Source organism: Vigna unguiculata, chromosome 4, assembly GCF_037176805.1.
Source record: "Vigna unguiculata cultivar grain cowpea cultivar isolate G323 ecotype 2 chromosome 4, ASM3717680v1, whole genome shotgun sequence".
NCBI lineage: Eukaryota > Viridiplantae > Streptophyta > Magnoliopsida > Fabales > Fabaceae > Vigna > Vigna unguiculata.
In genome coordinates, this window is record NC_140795.1 from 9,817,943 (window position 1) to 9,830,041 (window position 12,099).

The window sequence follows — 12,099 nt, forward strand, 5'->3', positions numbered from 1 at the left end:
ATATGCATTTTTAAAATTAAGAGACTAAATTAAATCAAAGTTTCAAAGATAAACTAATTTTAATTTTAACTAAAATTTAAAGGAAAAAAATATCTTTAGTTTCAAAAATTAGTTGTTTTTTTAATGATATTTTTATAGTATTATAACATTTGTAAACAATAAATGTTAAAGAAATTATTTAATTTTTATGTGTAAGGTTCTACATCAAAAAGTCTGGAGCGTGATATAGCGAAAAAAAAAAAAGAACTGATGTCTGGTTTTTTTATATGTATAGAAGTCAAAATAATATTTTCTTCTATTTCTATTTGATATAATAGCTTATAATTTTCAGCTCTAAAAACAATTTTCTATTCTTTTCATGGCACGCAATTTCCTATATGATTCCAAAAATGATCATATGAAACTTCTGAATATGTCTTGCTTTTATTAACCTTTTTAATTTAGTTATTTTGTACCATACGTCATGTATACAATTTCTGAAGTTTGGGGTTTTCAATTTATTTTATATGATTTTAATGTGAAAATAACTATGTTTAAACTTCACCATGTGTTATCTGAAGCTCTTTTCATCTTTAAATTTTAACTTATTTGAACATTAAAAATAGTACTTTCTTTTACTTCTATATTTTTCTTTTCTTATCTGTACAAACAATATATCTTTTACTTCTCTTTAATTTTGTTTCCGTGTTTGATTTCAATGTCCAACAAACTAATTAATTCATGAAAACAGAGTTTCATCAGGATTTATTCAAATTAATCTATTCTAAAACTAATTATTCTCAATTAATCTTGGAACAACTTTTCCAGAGCAGAAAGAAACCTAATTGGGTTCCCATCAATGTTTTGGTAGTTGGTCGTTATTATTTCAACTATCACTTTTCTTTTCTTTTATTTTAATCTCTAAACTGTTAAGCACTTTCCCAACGTTTTTTTTTATGTACTTCAGAAATTTCGCTCTGCACAGTATCAAACACTTTTGCTGCCAAACACTGGTACTCCAATAATAGTACTAGAAAAACTGATGAGAATTGAACCTTCAATCCCTGTCATGTTCTACCTCTCCTTTATCGTACTAGTTCACGCTCTTCTAACGCAGCAGAGGAAATTCCACGGCACAATAACTTCACACCATATCATATGACAACTTCTGAATCCTCCATATATTGACACGAATAACACATCCTCAAGAACATGCTCTAAATGGCACGTTCCATCTATAACACAAAACCCCTACACAGAAAACTACTACTCCTCAATATATCCTTCGTTTTCCTCGTCTGTCTCTTCCTCAATGCCTACCTCCATCCTTCTAGTTCCAATGTCGATGCCTCCACAAATGTGTTCAACCATGCTAGAATGCTCAGTGGCATCAGTGTTGATGGTTGCACTGATCTTCACAAGTACTTGGATAATGATTCTAAGTGCTTATATGTCAAATCCCATGCTCAGTGCAGGTCAAAAGGTTATATAAATTATCTGCAGATTTTTTACTGCAGCTTTGGGCATTCCCCAATTTTGGGTCATGCCCTGCTAATGCTGTGGCTTGTGATTTTGTTTTATCTTTTGGGAGATACAGCTTCAAATTACTTTTGTAGTAACCTGGAAGGTCTCTCAGACATCTTGAGACTATCCCCCACCATAGCTGGTGTAACCTTGCTTTCTCTGGGAAATGGTGCTCCTGATTTTTTTGCCAGTGTTGTTTCTTTCACAAGATCGAATGACGGTGCAGTTGGCCTGAACAGTATTCTGGGAGGAGCGTTTTTTGTGTCCAGTGCTGTTCTTGGGATCATAAGTTTTCTTGTCGGTGCAAATGAAACTGCAATTGACAAGGCTAGTTTCATTAGAGATGTCATTTTCTTCCTTTTCTCACTTTTCATTCTCCTTGTCATCATTTCTATCGGTAAAATCAGTTTGCTTGGTTCAATTTTTTATGTTTCCATTTACTTCCTCTATGTCTGTGCTGTGTCTGCAACACATTTCATCTATGGAGGGGACAGGACAGAAGGGGAACTTGCCTCATCTTGTGATGACTTGACTGAGTCAGGAGTACCCTTGCTAGGGTGTGTTGATGATGAGAAACCAAACAAAGAGGTAATGGAAGATGAAGGGCAGAAGAAACATGAGGGTTTTGGTAATAGTAATTCTTTTGACTTTACTTACTTGAGCAAGTTTTTACATGTACTAGAGCTACCTCTTTGCTTACCAAGAAGGCTTACTATACCAGTAGTGAGTGAAGAAGGTTGGTCAAAGCCATATGCTGTTATATCTGTGACATTGGCACCAGTGTTGTTTTCAGCTCTTTGTAACACCCAAATGGAAAATGAGAGTTCAAGGAGTAGTCTTGTTTCATATTTAACAGCTGCATTAATTGGCATTGTTTTGGGGAACATGGCATGTGTGACAACCAAGAGCACAAGTCCACCCAGAAAGTGCTTGTTTCCTTGGCTAGCTGGGGGCTTTTCCATGAGTGTAACATGGACTTACATAATTGCTGAGGAACTTGTTTCCCTCTTAGTTGCTTTTGGGAATGTGATAGGGGTTAGTCCTTCAATCCTTGGACTAACTGTCCTGGCTTGGGGTAATTCTCTGGGAGATTTGATAGCCAATGGTGCAATGGCCAAGAATGGTGGAGCTGATGGGGCCCAAATAGCTGTCTCTGCTTGTTATGCAGGCCCTATGTTTAACATTTTGATGGGCTTGGGCTTACCTCTTGTACTCTCAGCATGGTCTGAATACCCAGAGTCTTATGTGATTCCCAAGGACCCTTCTCTTTATGCAACTCTTTTGTTCTTGATGGGAGGTGTGCTTTGGGCCCTTGTGATATTCACAAAGAAGAATATGAAGCTTGATAAGTCATTGGGAATCGGACTCTTGACCATTTACCTCTGCTTTTTGTTTATAAGGATGGTCATTGCAATTGGTGTTATTAAATTCTAGAGAAATATACTTTCATAGGGACATGACTTATTTTATCATACATTTCCATTTTCAAGATCATTAATAATGTAAAGTTATTATGCTTTGGTATCTTGTTAAAGTAGGACACTACTAAAATATTTGATTTTTAGCGTTGTGAGGTTAACACTGCCACTATTTCTTATTTTCATCAATTAATCAACTACCACCAAATTTAGAAAAGTACCATATTATTGCTTTAATACAATCATCCGAATAACCACCATTAAAATTATTAAAGTCAATTTTAATTATCTTAAATTAATTGAAAACAAATTATCAATATTTAACGATAGTTATAACGGTAAGCAAAATGAATTTTTTTTTAAAAGAAAATTCAGGTTACATTTAATAATAGTTAAAACCGCCAATAAATTATAATTATTTTAATAAAATTATCCAATCTTTAGTGGCAGTTGTAACTGCCAACAAATCATAATTATTCTAAGAAAAAAGAATTATTCAATATTTAGTGGCACAGTAATTGCAACATTATTAATTAAATTTTATATTAAATACAATGCAGGCAAATATGCTTTTTTTTTCTATTATGTTGCAGAATAATATGCAAAGTAATAGCGTTGAAGTATTATGGTCTCATTCGACAAATTTCTACAAATTACAACTTACAGAGAAACTGATATGTAGGTAGGGCATATACAATATGCAGGGCAATCACGGCTATAGACACCATTGCTTCAAATGCCACAACGCTACCAAGAAACTGCAACACATTTATTTACATTCCACTGTGTTCAAAAATCCCTGGAGTTACACCTTTATCACAAATGAAAGCTTATAATATATCACATATCATTAATGTCATGCAACATGATACTAAAAATATGCACATTCCTTATACTTAATTAAAATTTGTGCCAATCAACCAATGAAAAGTAGTAAGAGAGGCAAAACAATTGACGAACCACTCTATGAATAAAACAAGTTGCGTGTTATATATTGTCTACACAATATTTAATTATTATTAAGAATCATTTTATAAAAACATACAAACATGGTTGAACTAAGGGTTGCCTAATAGAAATTAAGTGTTGTAAAACAAATTTTCTTATTACCTTCGGACTCTCAATTTCCACGGTTAGGGATTCAATCTTCTGAGTGTCTTCAACAATAACTTATGTTTCTTCAGTAGCTTTCTTTGCTTCCTCTCATTCCTTTATAAGCAATGCATAAGGCTGGGTAGAATTAATTGAACTGTTCCAAATTGTCAATTAATTGTACTATATTAAGCTAAATTTACTGAACTATTTAAAGTTAAAATTGAACTAAATTATTTAATAGTTCAGTTTTAAAAAACTGAACCACTGAGTGTGAATTGATTTGAGTGTTCCAAAACTTCTGAGATTCGTTCACTTGGCCATTCTCACGCTGCAATGCGCCAAGGACGAGTCCAGATTCTCTACTGATATTTTTGGTGTTGCTCTCTGCTGAACATTAAAAATACACTGAATTTGATATTTTAAATATCTTTTTAATATATTTTAAAATGTCAAAATGAGTGGTAATCAATGTATTATGAATGCACAGTAGAGAAACAGTACAAAAACCCAACAGAGAATCCAAATCTTCCAAGAACCGTGGTGCATTAATTGAGAGCTCCTAAACTATTGATATTATTAGAAGGCATGATGATGTGAAAGAAAGATGTCTCATCTTAACTAATAAACTCTTTGGGGTCTCATCCAGAAAGTCGTATGCTTTGTAAGAAGCTTGTACAGTTTGGGAAGAGTTTGGGAAAAGGTTTTGATTGATCAAAAAGAAGAATCTACTTCAACTGATATGCCCTTAGGCACGGCCATACATAACATAGAAATCACACTCGGAAAGGGTGGACAATTAGCTAGAGCAGCTGGTGCTGTAGCGAAACTAATTGCAAAAGAGGGAAAATCGGCCACATTAAAATTACCTTCTGGGGAGGTTTAATTAAGGTAGTTGAAACAATTTTTTTTACACCCATTTCTTTGTTATCCTTTATTTTTTATTATTTTTTAGATATAAAAGTATTCACTTTTATTTAAACCATTTCATCCTGTGAAAGATGTATTGGTATTGAATAATTCTTTCCTGGTAGTTAATGTAATCAGAAACTCCACGAATTGCATGAAACCTACAACAAAAAAGTGAATTAGAACTTCGATGGATTTTTCTCTATTTACATTCACCCTCTTTGATTTATTTTTATTGTAATGTTTTTCAAATTATATAGTATATGGTGTATGTAGTTATTGTTTACATAGGTAATATCTCTTGTTATATCTCTATATTTTTTAACGGTTGATAAATGTATACTACTAAAATTGTACTAATTTAACTTGCATTAATTTAATTAAGGTGTTGTGATTTAAAAATAAAATTGATATCGTATCTATTCATCATAATTAAATTAAGTGATAATTATTTTCACTTCATCACAAAATTGATAATGATAATGATTATATATATTTAACAATATATTATGTATTATTTGAATATGATACCATTAACATATTTTTTAGATATATAATAAATCAATAGTTATATTAATTCAACTAAAACACTTTTAATCTTGAAATAGTAAAATAGGTATGGTGTCGTGAAAACATATATATATATATATATATATATATATATATATATATATATATATATATATATATATATTATATTATATTATATTATATTATATTATATTGTATTATATTATATATTATATATATATATATATATATATATTATGCTTTGTGGTTTTTTTGTTGTTGTAGCACTTATTTTGCACAATTCAATAAATTAAGCATGAAATATAAATAGAAGATGCATTTTAAATATAGTGCAGTTTGAAAAAGAGTTTAGTTCTTAATATTTAGTTTAATTTAGATTGCAGTTCAGTTCAATTCAGTGCAGTTCAGTTCAATTTGTTGGAATGAAAAATAGTTCAGTTCAGTTCATACTGAACTATTCTTCAGTTTAGTTCGATTCATACAAACTATTTTCTAGTTCAGTGTAATTTTTAATAGTATAGTCATTTTGGCCAGCCCTAGCAATGCACTAGTTTCATCAACTTTGTTTACATCTTCTGCAATAAATTATGCAGTTTTGCTATCTCTTGTGCTTTGGATTCTTTTAGGCTGCTCTATAAGATTTCAAATAGTTTTCTTTAGGATTGTCTTATGTTGAAACTGATCTTCCAAAATTTACGTATTTTCAAAACGTATATCTAACCCTTAAATTTTCTCTAGTTGAAGACGTCAAGTGAATTCCTCCACTCTTTTTTCAAGTTTCTCCTTGCCTCTTTAAGTGCACCTGATTCTGTTGCGGCCTAGCAAATTGATACAATGTTAACTCAGAGTAGAAAGAGAGATATCAAAGAATTAGGAATAATAAAGTGAGGTTAGTGGCTTTGTGCTACTTTAACGTTAAAAAATGAGTCATAGAGTAACTTAATTGGTTTCATTTTATCATTCAAAAAACTACCACAATAAAACTACCATTTTATTTTCCAACCAACACCATTTTTATTACTTTTATAGTTACTTCATTCTCTCATTCATAGTGGGCAGTAAATAAACTAAAATATGCAGTGAGATCCATCTCTTGTACATGTTACATATAGTGGGGTATTTTTAGTTAGTAGTTAGATAGAGAAGTAAATTCTCAATTGTATACTCAACATGGTGGAAAGTAAAATATGATGTGAGTAGTTACAAAATTGAGTATTAAGCTTTAGACAATGTAAGGTGCCTTTATAAAAGTTTGCCTCTTTATCTCTTTCCACAAGATAAATAGAGCACTTATTGGACATTGAAGCAACCTTCTCTTTCTGAGCATGGAACTAGTCTCACCCAAAGTGTGTGAGAAAAATGTGTTAAGCAAGATTTTTGACAAAAATTTAATAACCATCCATTGTTACCCTCACATATATACATACCAACTACTGTCACATTTAATATTTAAGCATGGGCATGAAATGTTTTACACGGACTTATATATTTTGTATTGAGCACTATAAAAGAAACAACCAAATAGCAGTTAACAGTTAGCAGTTGATGTTAACTAATTTATATTTTTGTAGAGATAAATATAAACAAAGGCATTAATCAAAGTAAATCTTAAACTTTTGTTCCTTATAGTACCTGAACCATACATATATAAACTGCATTTGTTGCATCACCACCCCTGCATTATCAACTCACAAATTTAATATAATCTCTCTTTATTCAGCCATCCAATCTCTAGTTTCTTTCCTACCGAAAGCCAGAGGGAAGAATGAGGTTTTGTTGTTCCATCCCCTTGTTCTGTTGTGCGTCTGTTTAATTTTTATCAGTATCAAACAACTAGAATTGAAGAACAAGGTGGAATTTAGCAATATTTTCTTAGATGTAAGTTGCACATACCCTAAGTTTAAGCTTTGATACTCCACAATAATATAGTCTTCTTTCCTTTCAACTATTTGGTGTTGTTGATTCTATCTGTAAAAATGACCCGGAACTAGTTTTTAACTTACATGGTTGAAAAAATTCCAATATATTACAACAATTATACATTACACATGTCACGCGCATCCCCCAAAGATACGACTTGCCGACCCTCGGTGCGTGCCACAATCACAATATCGATGTCATTCTCTGCTCGAGCATCTCGGAGACTCTGATCTTCATCAACTACAGATTCAATGAGCTTTAAAAAACATGAATCAATAATAGAAATTAGGGTCATGAGAAGTTGAAACTTCTAAATAAAATCAAATTTGAATCGAAAAATAATGTAGTAGAAAAAATATCAACTTAAGAAAAGGGAAAAAACGCTTAGAAAAAAAAATTGCAAGAAGAAAGGAAGATTCTTTATAAGAATGGGTTCATTGGAAGAGAGTATAACTTGGAAGATACCTCTCAACAAAAGATATTAGTTTAACCCTGGTTACATTCTGTTAGTCTAGTTAGGTTTAGTTTGTTTGTTTTAGTTAGTCTGTAACTTTTATATACTATGTTTGTAAACATTCTGCTGCATCAATCTCGATATATAGTGTTCTTGTTTCTGTGATACGGTATTAGTAGAGAATTGAATATCTTTCTCCCTTTAGTTCTCTCTTTCTCGGCCTCATCATGATCCACCCACTGTCAAAGAACCTCATCATGATCCACCCATCCTCTTTTCATACATCATTCAGATGATCTCGGCCTCCTTCTCACTTTGCAGCCCTTAGATGACACAAATTACGTCATTTGGAGTCGTGCGATGAGGGTTGCTCTCTCCATCAAGAACAAATTACCGCTCATCGATGGAACCCTAGCCATACCTTCAGATGAAGATCCTTATTTCGCTGTTTGGTCAAGGGCGAACAACGTTGTTATCTCATGGTTATACAACTCAATTTCGAAAGAGATTGTGACAAGCATCCTCTTCACCTCCACCACAAAAATGGTTCATGCATGTATCAACTTCGGCGTCAACTTTTGTCCCTACAACAGGGTTCTGATAGTGTGAGTACCTATTATACCAAACCAAAACGATTTGGGAAGAGCTTTCTGGATACAAACCCACCTTCAACTATTCTTGCGGTGCGCTCCACCAACTTCAAGAACACACCGCCTCAGAATATGTCATGACCTTCCTTATAGCTTTGCATGATTCCTTCTCCCAAATCCGTGGTCAAATCCTTCTCTCCGATCCTCTGCCACCTATCAGTAACGTTTTCTCCTTAATTTTGCAAGAAGAATTTCAACGAGAAATTATTGATACCCAATCATTAAATAATTCTGAAAGTTTAGCTTTCTCTGTTAATTCTTCTAAAAAACCCCTGATTGATAAACAAAAATTTGCCAAGAAATCTCGTCCTAGGTGCACACATTATGATACCTTGGGTCATACTAAAGAAACTTGTTATAAAATTGTTGGGTACACCCCCCCCCAATTATTTCAAGAATCGATCAAATTCGTATGTTAATAATGTTGATGGCTCTTCTGAACAAAACCCCACACATAATCCTACATTGACCACTGGTCAATGTCAACAATTAATCAATACCTCACCACGCAATTAATTGCCACTCCTTCCACTGATGACATTGCTACCAACATTATCGGTAATACCCTAAACTCTATTTTACCTATTAATTCATATAAATGGATTATCGATTATGGTGCCACATCTCATATTTGTTGTTACAAATCTTTGTATGATTTTTATGTGGCTATGAATAATTCATATGTTTTAATTCCTAATTCCTTCAAAGTTAAAGTCGAAGGCATTTGTAATATTAAACTTACTCAAGACATATTTCTTCATAATGTCCTTTACATTCCTTCATTTAGATTCAATATGTTATCTCTCCTTACTTTAATTCAGCATAATCAATTCCAGTTTATTATGCAACCTAATTTTTCATTTTACAGGATCTCAAATCACAGAAGACGATTAGCACTGCTAAGTCGCGTCATGGCCTTTTGGTTTTTGATTTCTATAAACATTCTTTACCTTCTGACAATTTTAATTCTTGCAATTATGTGACAAATGATGTTTGGCATATGCGCTTAGGCCATTTGTCTGTTCCTGTTTACAACTTACTTACTGCCAACACTTCCTTAACTGCAGTTGATAAAAACCATCATTGTAGCATATGCCCTCTGTCTAAATAACAACGTTTACCTTTCATTTTTAAAAATACTTTTAGTCCACATTGCTTTGATATTATTCATATAGATGTTTGGGGCCCTTTTCGTTATCCTACTTATGATAGTTTTCGTTATTTCTTAATTTTGGTTGATGATAAAAGCCATTTACATGGGTGTATCTCCTTAAAAACAAATCTGATTGCATTATGCTTATTCCAAAAAAGTTTCAATATATTGAAAATCATTTTCATGTTAACATCAAAGTTTTTCGTTCCGATAATGCTAAAGAGTTGTCTCTTCATGATTTTCTTACTAATAAGGGTGTTCTTTGTAAGACCCGTAGAAAATTTAATTAATTAATTAATTAATAAATGCGGGAGGGGAAATAATTATGACATTAAATTATGACGTGGAAAAGTCCTATGCATGATACTTTTTGTGTTATTATTATTATTTCAATCTATGAAAGCATGTCTGTTATGATATGATGCCTGAATTATGATGGTTAGCATGAAACATGATTGGTTGAATTGGTTATGCACTTGAGTGGTAACAAAGGGGCATGGGTTCAAACCTTGGAAATTCTAAATGGAACTTATGCTTATTTTTATATTTGCTAATGGTGACTTTAGATGGAATTGGAAAGGTTAACAGAAACCATGGGAATCAGTACGGCCAAGGAAGGGGCTGCACTCACCATTCATGATGAGAGATGGATGGTTATTAAAAAGTAAATGAGCTGAATTTCGTTTTAATGCTTTGGGTAACCTAAAGTACTAGTTTAAAAGGCAAAAGTTAGAGTTTAGGCAAGGTTTTGGCAAGGCTGAACTTAGACTTAGAAAAATAGAGACAAAGGTGAGTGAGAGGGGTTTGACGTGAGGGAGTTTGGAGGCGGAATTGAGGGAATCCGAGGTTGGCTATTGGTGATCAAGGGAGAGCTTCATCAATTGGTCAAATTTAAGCTAAAGAATCCAGGTTAGGGGAGCTGGACTCCGTAATTTTATACATATGATTAATAATGTGTAACTGTATGGTATATTGGTTGTTTGTGTACTGTTAAATCCCTTATAATTCTGCGTTTCTGGAATTTTCCAAAAACCGCCTGGCGAGTGATGAACCACCGCCAGGCGACTCATGCTATTTCGTGTGTTCTGGGTTCCTGGAAGAGGAACCGCCTAGTGGCACATTCCTGGCCGCCAGGCGACGCAAAGTGTCTTAGTTATTTTCTGGGTTTGCTGATGAGGCGCCTGGCGGGACTGGTTGAACCGCCAGGCGGTGCGGAGTATTTTGACTCGTTTTTGGGTTTTCTGGAATTCTGGGTGAAATCTGATCGGGGCAAAAGGCAGTGGTAATTCTTATGGAGTGGTAATGTTGACCAACAGTAGGTATAACCACCTAATCGAAGGCTTAAATGAATGGAACAATGAATATGAGTTAGGGTTGAATGTATGTTATCGGAAATCACAAATTGGAATGTGTTACTGTGAATTGGACATAGGAATTGGTGATCAATGAAAGTATAAAATGAATTGTTATGATTGTGCTGGGATTAGATTTGTGTGTAATAGGAATTCATGAAGATGGAAAAATGGTCGGGCATTGGGTGCGGGAAAAATCTGGAAAATACCCAGATGGTAAGCACCGCCTGGCGGCACGGGGGCTAGTCGCCAGGCGCCAGCGCAGTGGCAGAGAGGCTGCAGGCGGAAGTGTTGTGCGATGAGGTTGGATTCTTTTCTGTTGGGTTGGGGTCAATAGGTGGAATTTTCGTGATATTTGAGAAGGTTTGATGAGGGAGTCGTGCATGCGTCTCAAGGGGGAGAATTACCTTAGGAGGTAGTGAGATTAAATATTAGGGGCCTTCCTTTATTGTAGGGTAATGGTGGTTCTGAATATTGAAATAGTTGGGTACGAGGGGGTCTAACAATTGACCAATTATTGGGAATTGGAGTCCAAACAATGAAAGAGTGTTGACAACAACTTAGTGGTAAAGAATCTACGAGTGCTAATAGGTTAAGAAAGAAGGAGTCTGATATCATAATTGAATGAGTCCTCTTATCAAGCTAGGGAGTGGGGATTTGGCCTCACCATGGTTAGTAACCATTTAAGTAATAATATCGGGGATTGATCAAATGGAAATGAGGTAAGAAACTGTGTAAAAAAAAATTGAACAGTAAAACCAGTGTGTGTTGTACTGTCATGGCGCCTGGCGATGGAACCTGGACCGCCAGGCGGTAGCGGGATCACAGAAGGGTTTTGAGGCTTGGTGCGCCTAGCGGCAGAAGCAGTCCCGCCAGGCGGTCACTATTGCGAGAGAAATTTAAAGGCGCTATGCGCCTGGCGGTACGCGACACCCGCCAGGCGGTTTGGAAGCTGGCAGCGCCTGGCGGCACGTGTCCCCCGCCAGGCGATTAGCACTGCTGCAGCTTTGAACTTTGATTGTGTATTTGTGATCTACGTGGCGTCTAGTGGTGCTTTAAAGGTGGGGTTGCTGGAGTTCCTTGAGTTGTGGCTTGGAACGTATCCCTTGAGTTGTGG

At 34.4% G+C, this 12,099-nt stretch overlaps 1 protein-coding gene across 1 annotated transcript; it reads left to right on the plus strand.

Moving 5' to 3' along the window:
• Positions 1–1,173: 1,173 nt before the first annotated feature.
• On the plus strand, positions 1,174–3,082 carry LOC114181706 (cation/calcium exchanger 1-like). The gene has a single exon (XM_028068235.2). The coding sequence runs from the start codon at positions 1,201–1,203 to the stop codon at positions 2,935–2,937; it is 1,737 nt and encodes a 578-aa protein (XP_027924036.2). The 5' UTR covers positions 1,174–1,200; the 3' UTR covers positions 2,938–3,082.
• Positions 3,083–12,099: the final 9,017 nt, after the last annotated feature.